Source organism: Megalops cyprinoides, chromosome 22, assembly GCF_013368585.1.
Source record: "Megalops cyprinoides isolate fMegCyp1 chromosome 22, fMegCyp1.pri, whole genome shotgun sequence".
NCBI lineage: Eukaryota > Metazoa > Chordata > Actinopteri > Elopiformes > Megalopidae > Megalops > Megalops cyprinoides.
In genome coordinates, this window is record NC_050604.1 from 5,149,586 (window position 1) to 5,168,853 (window position 19,268).

The window sequence follows — 19,268 nt, forward strand, 5'->3', positions numbered from 1 at the left end:
GAGAAATACATGCTAAATAAACTGAGTTTTAACTGATTTTTAAAATTGTTGTATTAATTTCATTTATTTTTGCTTACTTCCTCAAAAAGCCCGTCTTATTGATTAATCATAGCTGTTTATGAATAGCAATGGCTTATTAATTATAAGTGTACCGTTATTATAATTATCATTACAATTATTATTATTGGTAGTGGCGTGTTCTAGGTCTATGTGTCATTAGGGAAAATACCGGCTCAAAATATGTTAACACCTGCTTAAAATCAATACTGATGTCTCTTTCGATCAGAGTGGTCTGGAATTAAAGGAGCCTATTAACTGGATTATTGTACTTCAGTGTAGGCGTGACTGCTCCCACGTACTTCCTTTTTTGTTGCAGCAGTTTGTACGGGCGTTTTTTCGAGGTTGTCTTGCGTTTTCAGCGTTGATCCCGCACGGAAAGCAACATCTAACCGGTTCCGCAAAAGTCTGCCGCAAGTGGAGGAGTCAGGTGCATTCCGGTCCAGTTTCGCACCATGAGTGACAGGAGTTCTCTGTGCAGTGATTATTCGAGCAGAGAGCTTGCGGACGAGCTGGAATCATTAGGGTAAGGGTGAGACTCATATCCTCAACGAGCTGTTCTGTGCTACAATGCATGGTTAAATGTGTGTTTAAATCGCACGACGTGTGAGGAGTGTGTAGAGGTATGTTTAAAACAATTGTCATGTTTCTTTTTCTTCTTATTGTAATTCTCTACCCATTCATCTCGGATTTAGAACACACATGCAAACTATATCTATATTTTTATCCCAGTCTAAACCGTAAAACTACAGCTATAACTGACAGTCTATCCTGCTTTCAGAATACAGTTTTTCTTGCCTGATAGGTAAACGTAAAAATCTCTCTGTTTCGCTTGAGTAAGATTACTTCAATTGTTCTGTTGACATGTGACGCTACAGACACAAGAAGAAATCTCATGTCCTTGCTAATCAAGAAAAGCAGTCGTGGTTGAATTAGTTGAGGGTTGAAAAACGTTAAGTGATGCAGTCATCTGTCAACAACGGGCCTTTCCAATTAGCGAAGTCTAGACGTTGTTTTGCATGTCGGCGATGGAATTTTGAAATGGATTTTGAAACCGAAATCCTGAAAATGCTTTCAAAAGCCGTCCAATACTATAGACACGACGTCAATGTGCCATTTTGGCTTCATAACTCACGAGTGCCCGTCAACTAGTCTATACCTTGGGGACATGGTTTCATGTGGCAAACATTTCACATCTTGACAGATCAGCCAATGCAATCTTTAACGCTCTGTTGGTTAGGAACTGTAATGCAACCGTTTCAGTGCTGAGACCAGTGTTAGTACAGTTCAAATCTCTCTTGTTTGAATTTCTCTGGTTAGCATCTTTTTGTCAGTGTTTCATTTACTTAATTTACTTTGGCTTCTTCTCAAATTTGCCCCCTCCCTTCCCACTTTCAATTGGAGCAAAAAATAACATGTCATGTAGTTTCACTTCCACTTGGAGTTGTGCACAGAAAGCTCAACTGTTTTGCTTGTCTGATAACACAAAAGTGATGGCAACCATCTATTCCTTCTATCTGATCTAAACTTAGACTCCAAGGCTTTGCTCAGTTCTGTGATCTTAACTGTCACGGATCTAAACTTTGAGACTGGAGGCTTTTCTCCCATCTGTGACCTGCTCCAGCCTATATACAACACCACTATTTTGTTGTCTCAAAAGTACGATTGAGGTAATAATAGACTTTTATGTATAATATGGACATTTCTAAAAACAGGAATCAGTTTTCAGTTTAACAGTGTTTTGTTGTGTTCACATTTTGAACACTTCAATAAGATTTTTGGATATATTTTTTTTTTTCTGAAAATACCATTTTGGACATGAGCCTCACTCCAGGTGTGGGAAGATCAAAGCATGTATAGGCGCTCTAGAAAACTACATTCAAAAACTGAGATTTATATATAATAGGAACATTCTTCTTTTGAAATATGCTGAATGAGGAATGCTTTAAATGCCCTTAAGTTGGCATCTCTGTCAGCTTCAGGGTTTCATAATGACCTTGCAAGATAAAGTACCTGATGCCAGTCTTCTGTTTGCAAAACAGATGTGTTTTCACTCTTCACTAGTGACCTACGTGTCCTTGCTCTCCTGGAGAATGTACGCTGAGCTGAATACAGGCTTGATCTGAGAAGCCACGCATGTTTATTTTTCTTGGAGACTTCTAGCATTTGAGTGTTAGTATGTATAGTTAGTATAAAATATGTGTGTTAAACAGTGGAAAGATTTAGGCTTGACGAGTGAAGAAACCTTATGTCATTCAGTATGAATCTGACTTCCAATGGAAACGCAAAGGATGAATATGTATTTTACCCACAGTTCTTGATTCCAAACAGTCATGCACTATTTTAGCGAAGCAGTGTGGCTGGCATCCATATCACTGACTATCAGTGTCCTCTTGTTTGCTTTTCATAAAGTTGTGTCTGCTCGTTGCCATAAAGGATAAATTGTCTGTACAGTACTAGCAAATTTCACATTTATTGGTACTAACATTTCAACCATAACCGACCATGGGCACCTGTGTGGGAGTTCTTTATGGCAAAGAATGCTTGTTCTTTTTTGATCTGTGGTCGAAAATATTTCACAGCTTGTCCAATGTTCTTTACAATAAAGCTATGTCCTGCCAGGTTACTCAGGTGACTGTCAGAGTCCATCAGGGGTTTATGAGACACGACTGCCACATCCACCGGAGGCAGGTGCATCTGTCTGTCTGCACATTGAGGGTGTTTGTTTTCGGACATGTAAAGCAGTCGATCCCTAGGGTACACAAGGCTGTTCCTCAGAAAGGAAATCTATGGGTGTGAAAGTACCAGCACCCACGCTCTGTTTCATATGGTTCGACAGAAAAACAGGAGGTCAGATCAGATCTTGAAAATGGAAATTACTGTTTCAAGTGTAGATGTTTAATCTTTTGAAGAGGGGTATATTATAACATTTATTTACACACACACACACACACACACACACAATTAAAATCAAATAATAATTGTTTTAACTCAGACCCTTGTCCAGTGAAGGTGTGGAATTCTGACTTTTTAATCAAGAAGGTGTTTACACACAGCCAATTCAGCAATCTTAAAACATGCATGTTTTCAATAACTGTTTTGAGACATGCAGGTGTGAATCAATCTGGCAACTGCCACTGGTAATGCAGTAAGCAAAAATTTACTATTGTCCTGACAATAAATTATAAAATTATAAAGGAATTAATTATATAATAATTATAATTCCTATATAAATTATAAATTATAAAGGAATCTGGGTGTTTCCTGCTCACAGAACATGGGCCAAGTTTTGCAACATTTCTCTAATGACAAAGGGCTGTCCAGGTCAATGATTTCAGATGAGTATCGAGCAAGAATCGCACTCAAATTTTTGACATTGGGATTAGATGAAATTTGGTTTCCCATGAAAGTTATTCCAAGTATCTCACAAATGTTGAGGTTTCTTGGTTTTGTCAGGGTTTAGCTTAGTTTATTTTTTGCACTTAGATGCTGCAATTTCAGATTTAGTTGGAAATGACAGATTGTAGAACATACAGTATACCATATGATGATATCATCCAGTTGTAACATATAAAAGCTGAAAAACGCTTCTCCCAGAATGGAACCCTGTGGAACACCAAACCAAAGAGCTCTTTATGCTGACCTCTGAGAAAATCAGATGGAAGAAAGAGTGAGTGAGGGGAAAGCTAGGATGCACAGACAAGCCACCATATTACTGCAGGAGATGTAACAAGATCTTCTGGTCTATGATATCAAAGGTCATGGAAAGTTCCAGCAAAAGAGACAACTGGCTAGAGTCTGTAACTCCATGGAAATAATCACGCTTGTATTATTACAGTATGAGAATTTCCTTTCAATGCAGGCTTTTGTGTGTGACATGGAGTTGAGACAGACCAACACTTAAAAGATTGTTTTTGTTACTCTTTTAGGAGCAGCATTTGTGACCCTCTTGTCGGTCATGTGATGTTGTTCACAGTTATAGGCCTGTCAGTGTTGTGTGTTATCTTTCCTGGAGCAGGCTTCTGCTGTTTCCTTCCTCAGAGGAAGTTCAGATACAGGGTGAAAATAGTCCTGTTTCTGACTTTGGTGAATGTATTGTGATGTTGTTAGCCAGTTATGTGTTGGACAAAGGTCATGGGCTGTGCTTATATGGTTATGTAAAAAGGCAATGTTGGTACCCATACTCCTGCCCATTATGATGATTATTAGCGCCTTAGCAAATGGCTTATCCAGGCTACTTAAAAGGTGTCTTCACCAAAACTAATGAAAAATTTGTGTAATCAGCATGTCGCTGGATTTTTAATTTAATAGTTGAGGAAAAAGTCGTGGGCTCCCAAGTATCTCAGTGGTCATGGTGTTTGCCTTTAGGGCAAGTTGAGGTCTACAGCTCTGGTTCAGTTCTAAGCGTGCCCTCAGTGGACAATGACCGGGAGTGCAGAGTAGTGGAACAAATTGGCTTCGGTCATCTGGGGACAGGGGTGGCTATGTCAGCACGAGTTCCTCATCTCACCACTCTTAAGCACCCTGCAATTCATCAGGTGCCAGCAAGTCACAGAGAAGCGCCTATCCTCCAGCAAGTAGCCACATGACTGCAGTGGGCTGTCTGGCTTATAGTGTGAAAAATAGCTGTTAGCTCTGTGCGTGTAGGAGGATTGCATTCATCTCGCCTCAGTGTCCCCGCAGGAGCTAGATGAGATGAGACAAATCCGGTATACAATTGCCATTCCCAAATTTGGATTGTATACTGGTATACAACTGCTGTTCCCAAATTAGGGTTGTATAAAGGGGAAAGTCAAAAAGGGGAAGTCTCCTGCACAGTAAAGGCACAACAGCAGCACCCCATCATGAGTTCATACCCACAACTCCCTGGATTGTGACCCCAGCACTTTGTCCCCTGGGCATGAGGCCTTTCTCAGGGCTGACACACTGTGAAAGGGAAACCAAATTGGGTTTTTAGAGGAACTTAGCTTGTCAGATCTGAAGTTGCTGGAGAATCCTGGGCAACGTCATCAGCTCATTGAGTCTATAACAAATCTTCCAAAGCATGAAGGCTAAAGCAAATCTGGGTGTAATTTACAAACTTTGGCCCTCTTTTTTCCCTATGGGTCACAGGCAGTGCAGTGCTTCTGTATTGTTATAATCTGATTTTTATGACAGGTCCTTTAAAAGTCAGGGTCATGGCAACTGGATCACTTGTTGGTGATGATCCTGCCTATTGTGTAAAGTACATCTAAAATGTAAAAGCATAAAACCTCCAGCTGGCCTAGAGACATGTATGGCAAAACAATACTGTACAATTTAATATATTTGACTCTGAGATGATTACAGTCAACATGGATATAATCAGAGCTACAGTGTAACTGTATCTCTCAGCTGAGAACTGTCTCATTGTGGAACTGTACACATCCTGTCCCCGTACTGTCGCTATACTTGCTGTATGCACTTTTGTAAGTCGCTTTGGATAAAAGCGTCTGCTAAATAAATAAATGTAAATGTAAATGTAAACTGTATTCAATGTTTGGTGTCCAAGTTATGTAGGCAGTGAGATGTTCGGAACCGAATCAGCTGATTGTACCCCTGAATATTAAGCATCAATTTTGCATGTGTTTAAACGTGATGTGAAGGATTGGTAGAGAGTTACAGCAATATTATCGTCATGTCATTTAAATCGCCTCTGAATGCATTCCCTTACAGAGATGAGATCCAGAAGTATGCTTACTATTGTTTGGAAATTTGGTGAATATTTTTACCACTTTCAGAATGATGTCTTGCCATGAGTTGGAGACGACTAGTGCTTTGATGTGATTTTGCACGGCTCCAGGGAAAGAGGAAGTTTGAGAACATGTTCTGTAGCACTGCAATGCTGGGCTCCTCTGCAGTTTCACATGACAATGGGAAGGACAGAGAACATTAAAGCAGTCAGGAAGCATGCTGATTCCTCTTTGGCAAGTGTATGTTTTTGGTTCTCCAGCCACAGAGAGAAAAAATGCCAATGGAAACCCCCAGCAGTTTGATACGTGTGCATGTGTGCGTACGTGTGCACACGTGTGTTATATAGAGAGGATTGCACATATGTGTCTTACCATGTGGCTACTGATCACAGCAGTGGTCAGCTGCAGATTAACTACCCGTGTGAACTACTGAAATACCTATGATTTGTAACTGTTTGTAAGTATATACTTTCAGGAGAGTGCTTTAGTGCAGTCTCTAGCACATACATTAGCTGGTCTTCCTAGCTGCAGGATCAGTTTAGGAACCTGTATGCTATGTGTAGAGATGGAAGCAGTAATTTCTTTTACTGAGGAGACAGATTTGGAGTGTGGGAGAGGGATAGAAACCTGCCTCAGTCATTTGCTATGGTAAACAAAACCAGCTGATCTAGAAGCACTTGCAGCTAACTGTTAATGTCCAATTTAATATATTTCTGAGATGAATGCAGTTCACATGAGTGCAGTCACAGCCACAGTTTCCAGAAGATTCCAGGACTGTTTGCTCTCCATATGAGGAGATGAAATGTTCTGAACAGCACTAGGCGAATGCAGTTCAGTCATGATCCTACACATGAATATTGACGCTTAAGCTTAACTTCCTGTAAACCCTCTAAAGGTGATGGACACCTGTGGTAAAATATTTATTTCATATTATGAAAACAAGATTATTCTATGAGGGAATGATTGCTGGGAAATAGAATTGAGCACCATAGTACTCAGATGTACACTGTGATCTTGTTTGACCTCTGACCTTTCCCCGACCCTCTCAGGTGGTACCATTATGAACTGTCACGACACGCTGCAGAGGCCCTACTTCTGTCCAATGGGAGGGACGGGAGCTACCTTCTCAGAAACAGCCACGAGGGGCCCAACTTCCTGGCCCTCTCCGTCCGGTGAGCCCTCACTCTGTTTTGGCCAAAAAGGTGTTCCCCACAGCGACACTTCAGCACCACGTTACACACGTTACCACGTTATCACAGCATTACAATGATTACAAGGACATATCTCAGCACTCTAATGCAGATTAACCATTCTTAGGATATTAACCAAGGTCTTATTCACTGCATGAAAAGCATTTTTTTTTCTCCTATTGCTCTCTCTCTCCTTGAGCTCAGGAGCCGACAAAGCAGAACTGAGGAATCCTTTTCATCCATGTTAGCATTTTGATATTGTGATATTACTCTGGTTTTGCCAGTTCATTCCTATGCGATAGAACAGGGACATTAATGAAGTAGAAGTGAAACAAGGAAACTTAGGGAGAAAATAACTCACCTGAGACTGTGTACGGGTATTCCCCTGCACTCTGAGGTTTGACTGCTGGGAGGAATGCTGAACCACAGGTGGACAGGTGGCTTGTTATTTTGGTCAGGCGATTCATTGTTTAAGCACATGATTTGTTATCTTGGACATGTAGTTTATAGTTAGGACAGGTGTTTTATATTTTGAAGTTGGAGTTTATAGTTTAGGCAGCTGCTTTGTTGGTTAGGACAGATGATTTATATTTTGAGGAAGATGTTAATAGTTTGCTGCTTTTGACAGGTGGTTTATTGCGGGGACAGGTAGTCTATATTTTGGAGATGTGTGTTGGTTTTGGTCTGCATCACCCATTTGATTTCTTTTCATCCGGGTGTGTAGCGCGAAGGATTCAGTCAAACACTTCCACGTGATTCGGAAGGGCAATGGTTATGCCTTTGGCTTCAACCAGTTTCCATCCCTACGAGACTTCATCAAGCACTTTGCCAACCAGCCACTGCTAGGCAGTGAAACAGGTACCCCCCTTCCAGTTACCCTTCCCCCTGGGAATCCCTGTTACTCAAAATGACTTCCCCTTACCATTGCAATGGAATTTCAGCAAAGTCTGAGTAATCAAAACTCAAATCTCCCATGGCTTTCTTTCTCTATCCATCATCTTCCTGCTTTTTTCCTTTATCTCTCTCCCTCTGCTTTCTCCCTTCACCATCACCCTTTCTCTCCTTTTCTCTCATTCTTTGTCTCTCCTCCATCTTTCTTTCTCTGTCTAATTTCTATTACGTTCTCTCTCATTCTCTCCGTCTTAGGCACCCTCATCATGTTGAAATACCCATACCCTTGCAAAGTGGAGGAGCCCTCTATATACGAGTCAGTCCGCGTGCACACGGCCATGCAGACGGGACGCACAGAAGATGACCTGGTGCCCAACGCCCCCTCGGTAGGTTCCTGTCGGACACCCACAGTCAAAGTTCCATGCAACGAAAGGTAGCGGAACCCGGTTAACCACTTGCTGAATCTGTGAAACATGCTTGTTTTCCTGCAGCTAGGCACGAAGGAGGGGTATCTGGTGAAGCAGGGAGCAATAATCAAGGTGAGACGAAGGTCAAAGAACCACTTTGGAAAACCTCCCACTTCCATGGAACTGCAGACACACTCAGCAGTCTGCTCTGAGGGCATTTCCCCATACTCCCGTGCTGTCCTGCCCCTTCCCACCCTGTCTCTGCTAAAAATAAAATTGTATTAGAAAAACAACAAGCCTTGGGTTGATAGGGTTGCTGGTTGCAGGTAAATAGTTCACAAACCTGAAGCTCTGCCAGGCTTTGCCCAGTGATCCCCTGCCTCTTTGTTGAAGCATTTCCCTTTTTATACACTGTAGTCGTTGTTAATGGTCCAGACGTGCCAGTATGCTACATATGCATGAGTGAGTTTTTGTAAATACTAGGGATGTAACGATATATCTAATTTTGCGATATCGCGATAAAAAAGTCTCGATACCGTCGTGGGACTGTAACAAAATCTACCAAGGTATTACATGGTTATTTCACTAGTATAGCTGCATTCTACTATCTCTCCTTGTCGAAAATTGTATTGTTTTTGTTTTGCAATTGTACCTACATAGTTCAATCATTGCCAAAGACATTGCACATGCTTAGGTCATGGCAGGCTACTTTTATTTTATTTTATTAAAGAAGGAAAGCAGAAACACTTTAAGATAAAAGGGAAAACAAATTTTATACGAATAAAAATGCTGATTTATTATTTAATAAAGGACATTTTTTCAAGTCATCATTTTTCTTTGTTTTTTAATATCACGATAAATATCGTTTCATGGACTTTTTATTGTGGTATTATCGTGCCGTGAGTTTTTGGTATCGTTACATCCCTAGTAAATACTAATCTTTTTTTTCAGAGCTGGAAAACGAGGTGGTTCACGTTAAATAGGAACGAACTGAAATACTTCAAAGATAAAATGGTGAGTCAGATTATCTGACTTTGTCTAAGTAATTAAATCAATAATTGGGGATTAAATCAATTTTATCATTCTAAGTGAATCCATTACTCATTGGAATATGATTTGCATATATTACTGCAAAACCTGTTTATATTTTCTACCAAGCCCTATGAGGCTTCATAATGTCTATGAGGCTTAATAAAGCTAAGTGGCAAAAATTAGCTGTGAACGGTACCCCTGAATGAAACTTGCTTGAAAGAAACTGTTGAATGAAACTAACAGAATGGTAACGGACTGACTCTGCAGTTGCATGAAAGACAGCAGTGTTCTAATGTTTGATTTCTCTGCTCAAAGTTTGATGAGCCAATTCGAACCCTGGACCTAACGGCATGTTCTGCAGTCCAGTTTGACTACTCTCAAGAGAGGGTGAACTGCTTCTGGTAAGTCTCTCACAGCAGCCAGTTACTCACTTGAAAGACCTTTCCTGTATGTTATGCACTGTGTTTGATTCTGTCTCTGTGATAATATTCACTTTTGGTGCCCTAAAATGCGGGGGACTCTGTCTGCATAAGTTCAGTTGCTTTAGGTGAGGTCTCTAAAAGCTAGTTCCCTTTTTATGAAGTGTCCATGTGTTATCTGGCTTTTTGTGAGGTCTCCATTAGATTACTTTTGGTTGGGTCTTTATAAATAAGTTTCCTTTTGGCAAAATCTTCATGAGTTTTTTGGCTTTAGGTGACCTCCTTAACTTAGGTTGCTTTTAGTGAGATCTTCACGAGTTGGATTGCTTTTAATGTGGTCTCTATAAGGTAGTTTCCTTTTGGCAAAGGCTCTATGAGTTTGTTGGCTTTTGGTGAGGTCTCCATAAGTTAGATTGATTTTGGTGAGGTCTCTGTGAGTTTCTCAATCTTTAAGTGTGTTTTCAAACTTAGTCCATTTGCTTTGTGATGTGGATTAACCGTCCTCCTAAATGTGAAAATGATCAGAGGGAGAAGCTCTACCACATGGGTTCATATATGAAAATCATAAAGTGAATCATTTATGTCCATCAGCCCCCATCATACTAAACCAGCAGTGCCAAGAGAATGGCTAAAACACAGAATCTTGGCTTCATACAGAGCTGGCCCTTTGGCTTTCTGTCAGATTCGCTCAGTTGGCAAGACCGCAGTTTGACAGCGAAAGTTTCCGGATGGTGGACATAATTGCCCAAATGCTCCACTTCCTGTGTGCGCCCAAAGCAGGCTGAAGTAAATGCAGATGGAGCCAGCTGATCGCCCCGAAATGTGAGAGAGGCATCAGAAAAAGAGGAACCGTGAAAACAGAGAGAAGAAGAAAACAGGAAGCTGACACCTTAGTGGCCCCAGACTTGCCATTGTCTCTTTCAGATTGCTTTGTGCTGTAAAAGCTGCATTTACATACATTAGAATTTGGTAACTATAAAACAGAGTGATGGCTACACTGAAATCAGATAATGGCAAGGCGGATGTCAAAATATTGTGGTGTGCCATGTTATCGTTTGTATATTAACCCCATTAGTACTATATTATAATCATTTCAGGACAATTTTCATCTTTGTCTTTGTCTCTCTCTCTCTCTCTCTCTCTCTCTCTCTCTCTCTCTCTCTCTCTCTCTCTCTCTCTTTAATTCTCTCTTTCTCACTCTCTGTCAGTGTTTGGAGTGGATGTGTTAAGTAAATTATTTTCTGTGATTCCCCAGTTAGCGGTGAGGTTATTAAGTTAAGCTTCTCTCTGTGTGTCTTGAACTCTTTAGTTTGATTCCTCACATAGTGGTTAGGAGAAGGGCTTGTAGCCGAAAGGCCTTGGTGGTTCGATTCCCCACTGGGGCACTACTGTTGTATCTGACCAAAGGCAAGGTACTTTACCCACAATTGCCTCAGTCCTGCTAAATGTCAATAATGTAATGTAAAGTAAGTGTTGAGTTGTACAGTGTGTTGGATACAGTTTGAAGTTCTACAGCGTGTGTTGAGTAAATGTTAGGTTGTACAAAGGTAGTTACAAAGATAGTACAAAAATTGAATGGTACAGAGCATGTTGATTACAGTGTTAGGTTGTACAGAGAACATGTTGAGTAAGTGTTGGGTTGTAAAGTGTTGAGTAAGCATTAGGTTGTACAGTGTTGGCTGCAGTATGTCCTTCTGTGTCTCACAGTTTGGTGTTTCCTGAGAGGACCTTCTACCTGTGTGCTAAGACCGGAGTCGAGGCAGATGAGTGGATCAAGATTCTACGATGGAAACTGGTGAGGGAGGCACTAACCTCTGCCTGGGAGGGGGCCGTTCAAGCTCTGTATCTGTTCTCTGCCAGGTTCAGTCGAAGCTTTTCTGATCTGCACACTATAGGGGTGTGAAACGGTCCACTACAAATGGTGACACCACCCCCCGAGTCAGGGAAAGAGCATGATTGGTTCCCTTTGCCTGGGATGTGGGTCTTTTTAGCTCAGTGAGCCAATGGGAAGCTCTGTATGTTGTGCAGACAACAAAGGCCACTGATTGAAATTCTCAGTCACAGATAATAATCTCACCGTCAGCATCTTTATGTGTGGACATGTGGATCAGGGTTTGAGTTAACCTGGCAGAGTATAAGGAAGTAAGCCATGCTTACTTGTTAGTATTCATTGGGGTCATTCATGTCTAGTGTCATTTAACTGGTCTACATTTTGTCAGTAGGAAGTGGGCTGTCTTGTTATGGCTGTGTAGCACATTGCACAATTAATAGGTCATTTTTCTCACTAGCAGTTAAAGGGAAACTCCACTGAAAAATCAAAAACAAACAAAATGGTAATATGTGGTTCTTCAAAACAGTTTGTGTTCTCATCCCTGCGTCATTTCAGATCAATTTGATTCTTTGTAATCTGGAACTGAAGCATGTCCCACCTCATGCTCCGTGCTGCTCTTAGCCCATCCATGTAAGAGTGAAGTCAGTGATTTGAGGCAGGAAGAAGAACAGCAACTGTGTTAAGGGCAACAGACGTATCAAATTATGCTTCTTTGGTGCAGTTCCTCTTTAAACACACTAAACCAGCACTACCGGCAATGAAGACGATCAAAGCAGCGGTCAATTCTATGCTTTAACCGCAACATAAAAAAACGTGTTGGTTCTTGATACACTGTTGAATACATGATTGTGGTGTTCCCAGTCACAGATACGAAAAGGTCGATGATGGGAAGCTGGTGAGGACCGTGCACAGCTTGCGTAGAGCTCGGGACAGAAACACGCTCAAACATCTCAGCGGCCTATTGCCGCGGGACACCATGTTCCTCTGAGGATTACCCAAGTGAATCGTTAGTCAAGCTAGGACCTCATCTGTGGAAACCCTCCAGCCACATCACAGACTGTGACTCAAGGACATTGTCTTCCCTCCAAGAAAAGCCACCTGCAGACTGACGTGAGCCAGACCAGTTATAAGCGAAAAATGGTTGCTGTTGACTTTGAAATGAGGCAGACACTCAGTAACACAAGTGATATGGTGCAAAGGATAGATGACATCACTTGCGCAAGATGCCTTCGGCTAAGTGTAGTTTGAAAATATGTGTGATCAAAAAAACACCTTTTCCATACATTAAAAATTGTTACTGTGTAAGAACCCAATATTTTCCCATGATTAGAAACACTGCTTCCTGTAACAAAATCCCACCATTTCCTGTGATTAGAAAACCCCTCCTACTCCTATAATTTATAAACCCCTCCCTCTCCTGTAATCAACAAGCCCTTCCTCGGGTTAGTAAGCCCCACCTGTTCCTGTTACACAGCAGAGATGGATTCCCTATCCCACAAATCCCCTTTTATCCGTTTACCATGGCTGTCCCATGACTTATTAATCTACAGAATTAATATATTTTAATATTATTATAGTATAGTAGTAGCACCTGATGCTGTTGTTCTTTTTTGGCCTGTATATACAGTGGATATTTCATATCCTTACATCCTATTGTGTGTGTATTCTGTACTAACCAGCAAAGAGAGACTGTTATGTGACCCAAATTTACAAAAGTAAATATTTCTTGTTTGCTGGATTGAGTGCTCACTGGAGGACTGACGGGAAGACTCTCTTCCTGGTCCATGATGGGATGCAACACCTGCCAAGCTTGTCGATCAGGGCATATGAGACTGACACATATGAATGCAAGGAACTCTTCCTCTGTGGTGATGTCAGTGGTTCAGCTATTTGCCCCCCGGTATGAGACAGGAATGCAGAATTTCAGCTCGCTCATACTGTGCTCTGAATGCTATCTGCCTTACTGTGTGTAGCGTAGAACAAATGAGTTCAAGGCATGTACTTTAAACAGACATCTTTTACAACTTTAATAACTTTAGATGACTGTGTGTGTGTGTGTGTGTGCATTGGGCAGGGGGTGTATGTTGGGGGTGTTAAAAACAAAACTTTGGGAAAGTGTCTGGACAGACCTGTATATAAACCAACCTGGTAAAGACCACTGACTTTCTAAGTAACAAGCATTTATTTTCTCAACACATGCTCTCCTCCAAAACATGTCATGCCTGCCACTTCTTTACACACTGCAACTCCCCACTGTAGGCATTCACAGACTTGAGTCAGAGGAGGACACTTCACACACAGCAGGGGTCACTGATTATCAGTAAAGTGGTCTAAGCTCCTGGCCACCTTACCTACCCTTAAAGCTTATCCCACTGTTGAAGCCAATTTGTTCCCCTGCTGTGGACTCCCGGTGATTGTCAGCTAATGACAATGCTGGGATCGAATCCGGGCCGTACTTCTCATCCTTGCACTTGCCACAGCAGGCACTTTTACTGGTTGAGCCACTTGGAAGCCCAAGCAATTACAATTTTTCTCGACAAAGGGGCTTAGAGGAGTCTTGAACTCTTCATTCGAAAGGGCCTATCCCATCATATGTAGTGCTGTGGCACATGTGGCAGGAGTGTCAGAGTATGACTGCTTCTTTAATGCCCTAGCTGAAAGTCCTCATTACAAATCACACCCAGAGCCACCTGTGGCGAGACCGCATTCGGCTGCGTTTTCGCTGGTTGACAACTTGAAGGCCACGGCTTCGTGTTCAGCAGGAGGTGATGCAAAAGTGACCCCAGCGCCTGAAACGGACGTCTTGGTGGTTGAACAGTCAAATATCACATTTGTTTATTTTTAATGTCCCTCGCAGTGTGTCTCTGCAATTTTCATGTGTGCTTTCTGCTTGGTTTTTGGCGTAACTGTTGGTGTATTTTTGAAGAGGAGCATGTCTTGAAACATGTGATCTTTGTTTACGTGCCCCAAACATCTGATTTCAATCATCTGCCTCCAGCCTTAACATGAAAGTCACATCGTAAACCAACTTGCAGTTGCAGATTATCCGTTCACCTTATTTTAGAGTCACGAGATCTTCATGACCACTGCCTGACACCCGGAAGTGCTCATGAAGACCTTTTACTGGTCAGAACATGAAAAGCCAGGCTTGGTGTGTCATTGGTGAAGCCCCCTAAATACTCTCATTGCTTCAATTACTCATTCATATTTATTGATAACTGTAATATGAACTACAGACAATGGCTCATCTGTTGATTGCTCATTGAGGAGTTCCTACACACTTGACATATACACAAGTAAGATGACTCAGATTCTTGTAGGCTGCTAGGTTCTTGTAGGCCCACCTCAACACCAGCAACACTTTTAGTAGCATAGTGTACAGTTGTGTGTCTGACTGAAAACCAGCCAGAAAGATCAAAGCCTCTGTAATGTCACACCATTCCTTACTTTAGACTGGTGTGAGCATATGGAGAATCTTCACCTCATCCCCAAACATTATTTGTTAATGTTGTATCGTATGGTTAACCGTGAAATGTTTGTATAAGTGTATAATGATCCTTTTTTCTCCACATATCATGCTACTTTAACAACAGTTGATGTTTTTCCATTGATTTCATTAACAGCCTGTAATTGTCTGAGTCCAATGGTCTGTCTGGCCAGCCATTGGAGAACGAGCCATATCAGCTTTGACCAGCAGCACTTAAATTAGGTGTGTGGCTGCTGAGGATGTTGAGTTTTTGAGTCAAGCAGTTTTCTGTGGCTCCAAGGAAACTAGTTCCTGTGTTGTTTGGTTTTAAATAAATTATTTAATTTTTATGGTACTTTTTCCTCCTTATGGTGGATTTTATGTGCTGCACATCAGCCAAAACTATTACTGAGTGCAAGGGACTTCGGTTAAGTCACCTGCAAGACCTCCTGTGCCCTCTGTGTGACAGCAGTCATATTGGACAGGGTTGTCCAATCACACGCTTACCAGGAGTTCCCACCTGGTTTGTGTTCAATTCCATTTGTAGCTAACTGACTGAGTCCTTTCTGCCACCCACTCCAAAATTTCAGCACAGGCAAATTTCTGTGATTTTGCTTAGTGCAGAGCAGTGCTCAGGCAACATATGGTACCTACCGGTCAGGCAGTGACTATTTGTTGGTCAAGCTGTAAACATACAGTGGTCACAAGTAAAGTGACTATTCAACTGTAAAATATCCTGAATATGAGTTCAGTAGAGTAAAATCCATTAATACTGCATGAAAATGAAGCTGAAGTGTACATGACTGGAATTCATGAAACTCAAAAAGTATATCACCAGATTTAGTTTTTCTTCTTTATTTTATCTTAACTTCACAATATAATACCACAATAAACATGTAAATAGCCCATAATGTCTTACGAAGCAATATTTCAAAAGCCGTTTGATACAGCTGGCATTGCCAGTGCTGACACCACCTACACAAACATATGTGAGGATAAAGTAGTCCCCTCACTCATTCAGTGTAATAAAGAGTATAAGAAAACTGTATGTGTCTTCACTGGGATAAAAGGAGATTGTTGGAATGGGTGTAAGCACATGAATATGTTTCAATGACAAAATGGAACACACAACCGAGTAATGGGCTGCGTGGGCCTGTAAAATGGAGCAAATCAAAGACGCTATGTTTTTTGTTGAACCCATCCTTTTGAAAAAGTAATGCTCGAGTGTGTGTGTGCGTGTGTGTGTGCGCGAGAAAGAGAGAGACTGAGCGACAGAGTGGGAATGACTGATGGGGAGTTGATTGCAGGTAACCCCAGAGGCTCAGGATACACATAATGGTGTAATCCTAGGATTCCGGGGGATGTGACATTCCCAGGATTCCTTGCGGCTCCTCCTATGACACTTCCACCACTTGCCTCAGCTCCTCGATCAGTGGAACCAGCTCCTTCTCCAGACTGATGATCAAACCTGGGGACAATGGGAGTGGCAGTGTGTCACATCATTTTACACTGTTAGAAACAGTGTGTCACATTACTTTACCCTGTTTAAGACACTATCACATTACATTTCCATGATGGAAAAACAGTGAGTCACATTGCATTGCTTTATCTCTATAACAGTGTAAAGCAATGCAGTGTCACATCACATTACAGTGTGTATTGCACTGTTAGAGACACAGTGTTACATCACACATCAAAGTGTTAACAGATATAGTGTGTTACATCACATTCCACTATTAGAGACAAAGTGCATCTCATCACATTTATCTGACAGATACAGCTGAGTGTTACATCATTTGCCTCACAGAGCCCAGTGTTACATAACATTTTCCAGCCTGCTTGCATACTGCTCTAAAGCCTGTTTAGGGCCTGACTGCAGACTGACCTGGTTCAGAAATCCAGCTCATTTTTAACAGTGTTTCCCCATTTCGCTGGCTTAGTGGTTACACTTGAAAATGATTTCAAGAAATCTGTGTTTTTTTTCTCCAGTTGTGATATTAATTGTATAAGCTGAATGCTTTTCATATTTTTGTTACATTTACCAAAAATATGTGTGTTTGCACTACCTGTGTTGGCACTACTGCTCGCGATAAAGCTGATCACCAATGGCAACCGGTTGAACTGCACAATCTGGTGAAGAGAACAACAAAAAATAAGACAATCAACAATGTACCACATGCCAGCATGCAAGGTCAAAGGCCACCTTGAATAAATTAAACTTCACTAAGTCATATTGCTAAATCCACAAGCATTCTTTACAAATAATGTATTGTAAATCAAGAGGCACTTCAAACTTTAAAAGAAACTACAAACTACATTTTGGTAAAATACTACGGCTGCACAGATAAATGTGATGGTGAAATTTTGGTTTACCGAAGACTTGCTCATGCCTTTCCGGTGTCGAAATGTTAGAAATTCAACTGAATTCTTTTTCAACTCCACAGCGCCCTCTTGGGGTGTCTGATTTCATAATACTTCACAAATTCCAGCAACATGCGCCCTAAATTGAGCGATGTCAAACAAATATTCTGAACGACGTGACCCGGGCATTTGAGCCGTCATTAATTAAAAAAAATTAAAGAATTTTAGGGTGTATTTAAAATGTCGGGGGTCAAATCTGTAAGCATAAGAACAGCACGTGTGATGGGAGCAGACTCGTTTGACTTGCGTGCTTTCATCCCGATGTTATTGCTGAATAGGAAGTTCGCTGCACCTGGTATGTATTGTAGTAGCAGATTATGCTCTTGTTCTTGGAGAGACCCAGCTTGCTGCCCTGGTCTGTCGCCAGAGCGAAGGTGGACAGGAACCCAGGACGCAGAGCGTATTCTGGTGCGTTGTCATTGGCAACTAGAGGAACAAGAAAATACCAGACACTCCCGTGTTAACAGAGGATGAAGATAATCCTTTGTCACCCAACTACAACACTCCCATATTTCTGTCATAGGTCAACATGGAATCATATAATTATACCCAAGTAAAATATGTAGAACTTAAAATGGAGACAGTAATGAAGTTAATCTGGTCAGATCCATGCAATACCTTTAATTACAGGAACTCCATCTCTGTCTGTCACAACAATTGCATGGAGGCCTTCAACGCTGTGGGAAAACAGTATATCATTTTATAGCAGTATAGCAAACATTTCATTAACAACATAAAGGCCAAAATGAATCTGATAACAACAAATTACAGTATGCATGTGAATTAACGCCACAGCGTCAAAATCAGTGCAAGAGCTTGGGCTGTAGCGAAATGATTAGCCACCAGCTCTACTTTCCGTATTAGTCACGGCTCCAGTGAATACGACCCACAGTCTGGACATTAGCATGAATCGCCAATTTAACGAACCTTGGTAACTGTTTATAGAGATACCTCTTCAGGTCCTGCAACAAACAGAATAGGCTAGAGATCAGACAAATATCGCATCCGATAATGAAATCTTCATATGTATGTCTAACCATTCATCTGAGTTTCGCTAACTACCTCGCTTCCGACCCTGCGATTTTAGTCCCAAGTTACATCGCTGGAAATAAACATGTTTCCTCTATAGCTGTGGGTGGCAGCTACTTCACTTTCGCTAATCAGTATTGCTTTTCTATGTCTCAATCAATTTGCATGTAGTCTAGTTAGCCCCAATAACTAGCTAGAGGTACCTTCAGCATAAAAGTGACATTGCCAACTTTTTTTTCTAAGTGAGAAAGTGATCTCTAGCACGTTAGCTACAGATATTTCTTTAAAGTTTGCCTTTTTCTTGACTGCATTTTGGACTCATAAAGCAAGAACAACGTTAACAGGCTAGCTGACAGCTAACTAGACTACCGACAGTAATTTGGCTTGCTATCTAGCCAATGCATACGTTCGCTAGTCTTGCATTTCTATACATCCCAGATAGTCATCCGAGACATTACAAGAATTGTACTTACATCTGCCATATTTGCAAGTCCTGGTATTAAAATGAAAAATCCTACAAAGAGAAAGTCGTGAATATACAGAAAATATGATGTTTAGCTGTCGTATTTAGTTGCATTCTCGAGTTAAATCTAGCTAACAGTTACCGTCAGTTGCATTATTTTTGCCGAATTTAATTTAACATTTGTCACATTCAACATGTGTCAACTTGCTACTAGCAAACACTAGCAAACATGTTACATTCCCACGTATAACATTACAGTCTTCAATACGACGCTTTTTACCTTTTATGTGTCAGAGTTTCTGGATGGATTCGAGGTTCAGTTTGCCATACATGTCACATGACTATGTCACG

The 19,268-nt window shown here is 41.2% G+C and overlaps 2 protein-coding genes across 2 annotated transcripts; one reads left to right on the top strand and one right to left on the bottom strand.

Annotated features, from left to right (window-relative positions):
• The first annotated feature begins 415 nt into the window (after positions 1 to 415).
• Positions 416 to 13,433, top strand: dapp1 (dual adaptor of phosphotyrosine and 3-phosphoinositides). Its single transcript, XM_036517270.1, has 9 exons — positions 416 to 583; positions 6,818 to 6,940; positions 7,683 to 7,816; positions 8,105 to 8,235; positions 8,341 to 8,388; positions 9,208 to 9,270; positions 9,604 to 9,689; positions 11,415 to 11,502; positions 12,400 to 13,433. The coding sequence occupies exons 1-9, from the start codon at positions 513 to 515 to the stop codon at positions 12,421 to 12,423; spliced, it is 768 nt and encodes a 255-aa protein (XP_036373163.1). The 5' UTR covers positions 416 to 512; the 3' UTR covers positions 12,424 to 13,433.
• Positions 13,434 to 15,826: 2,393 nt separating this feature from the next.
• Positions 15,827 to 19,268, bottom strand: lamtor3 (late endosomal/lysosomal adaptor, MAPK and MTOR activator 3). Its single transcript, XM_036517078.1, has 7 exons — positions 19,198 to 19,268; positions 18,928 to 18,968; positions 18,353 to 18,387; positions 18,044 to 18,102; positions 17,718 to 17,851; positions 17,071 to 17,134; positions 15,827 to 16,472 (listed from the first exon to the last, which is right to left on the bottom strand). The coding sequence occupies exons 2-7, from the start codon at positions 18,934 to 18,936 to the stop codon at positions 16,399 to 16,401; spliced, it is 375 nt and encodes a 124-aa protein (XP_036372971.1). The 5' UTR covers positions 18,937 to 18,968; positions 19,198 to 19,268; the 3' UTR covers positions 15,827 to 16,398.

Excerpts from the sequence above, each read along its gene's own strand:
- dapp1 (XM_036517270.1), top strand. The coding sequence starts at position 513 with ATGAGTGACAGGAGTTCTCTGTGCAGTGATTATTCGAGCAGAGAGCTT. Across the intron at positions 9,690-11,414 it reads GAGAGGGTGAACTGCTTCTG|TTTGGTGTTTCCTGAGAGGA; the intron begins GTAAGTCTCTCA and ends TGTGTCTCACAG. Across the intron at positions 11,503-12,399 it reads AGATTCTACGATGGAAACTG|TCACAGATACGAAAAGGTCG; the intron begins GTGAGGGAGGCA and ends TGGTGTTCCCAG.
- lamtor3 (XM_036517078.1), bottom strand. Across the intron at positions 17,135-17,717 it reads GCTACTACAATACATACCAG|ATTGTGCAGTTCAACCGGTT; the intron begins GTGCAGCGAACT and ends TCTCTTCACCAG. Across the intron at positions 16,473-17,070 it reads GAGCAGTAGTGCCAACACAG|GTTTGATCATCAGTCTGGAG; the intron begins GTAGTGCAAACA and ends CATTGTCCCCAG.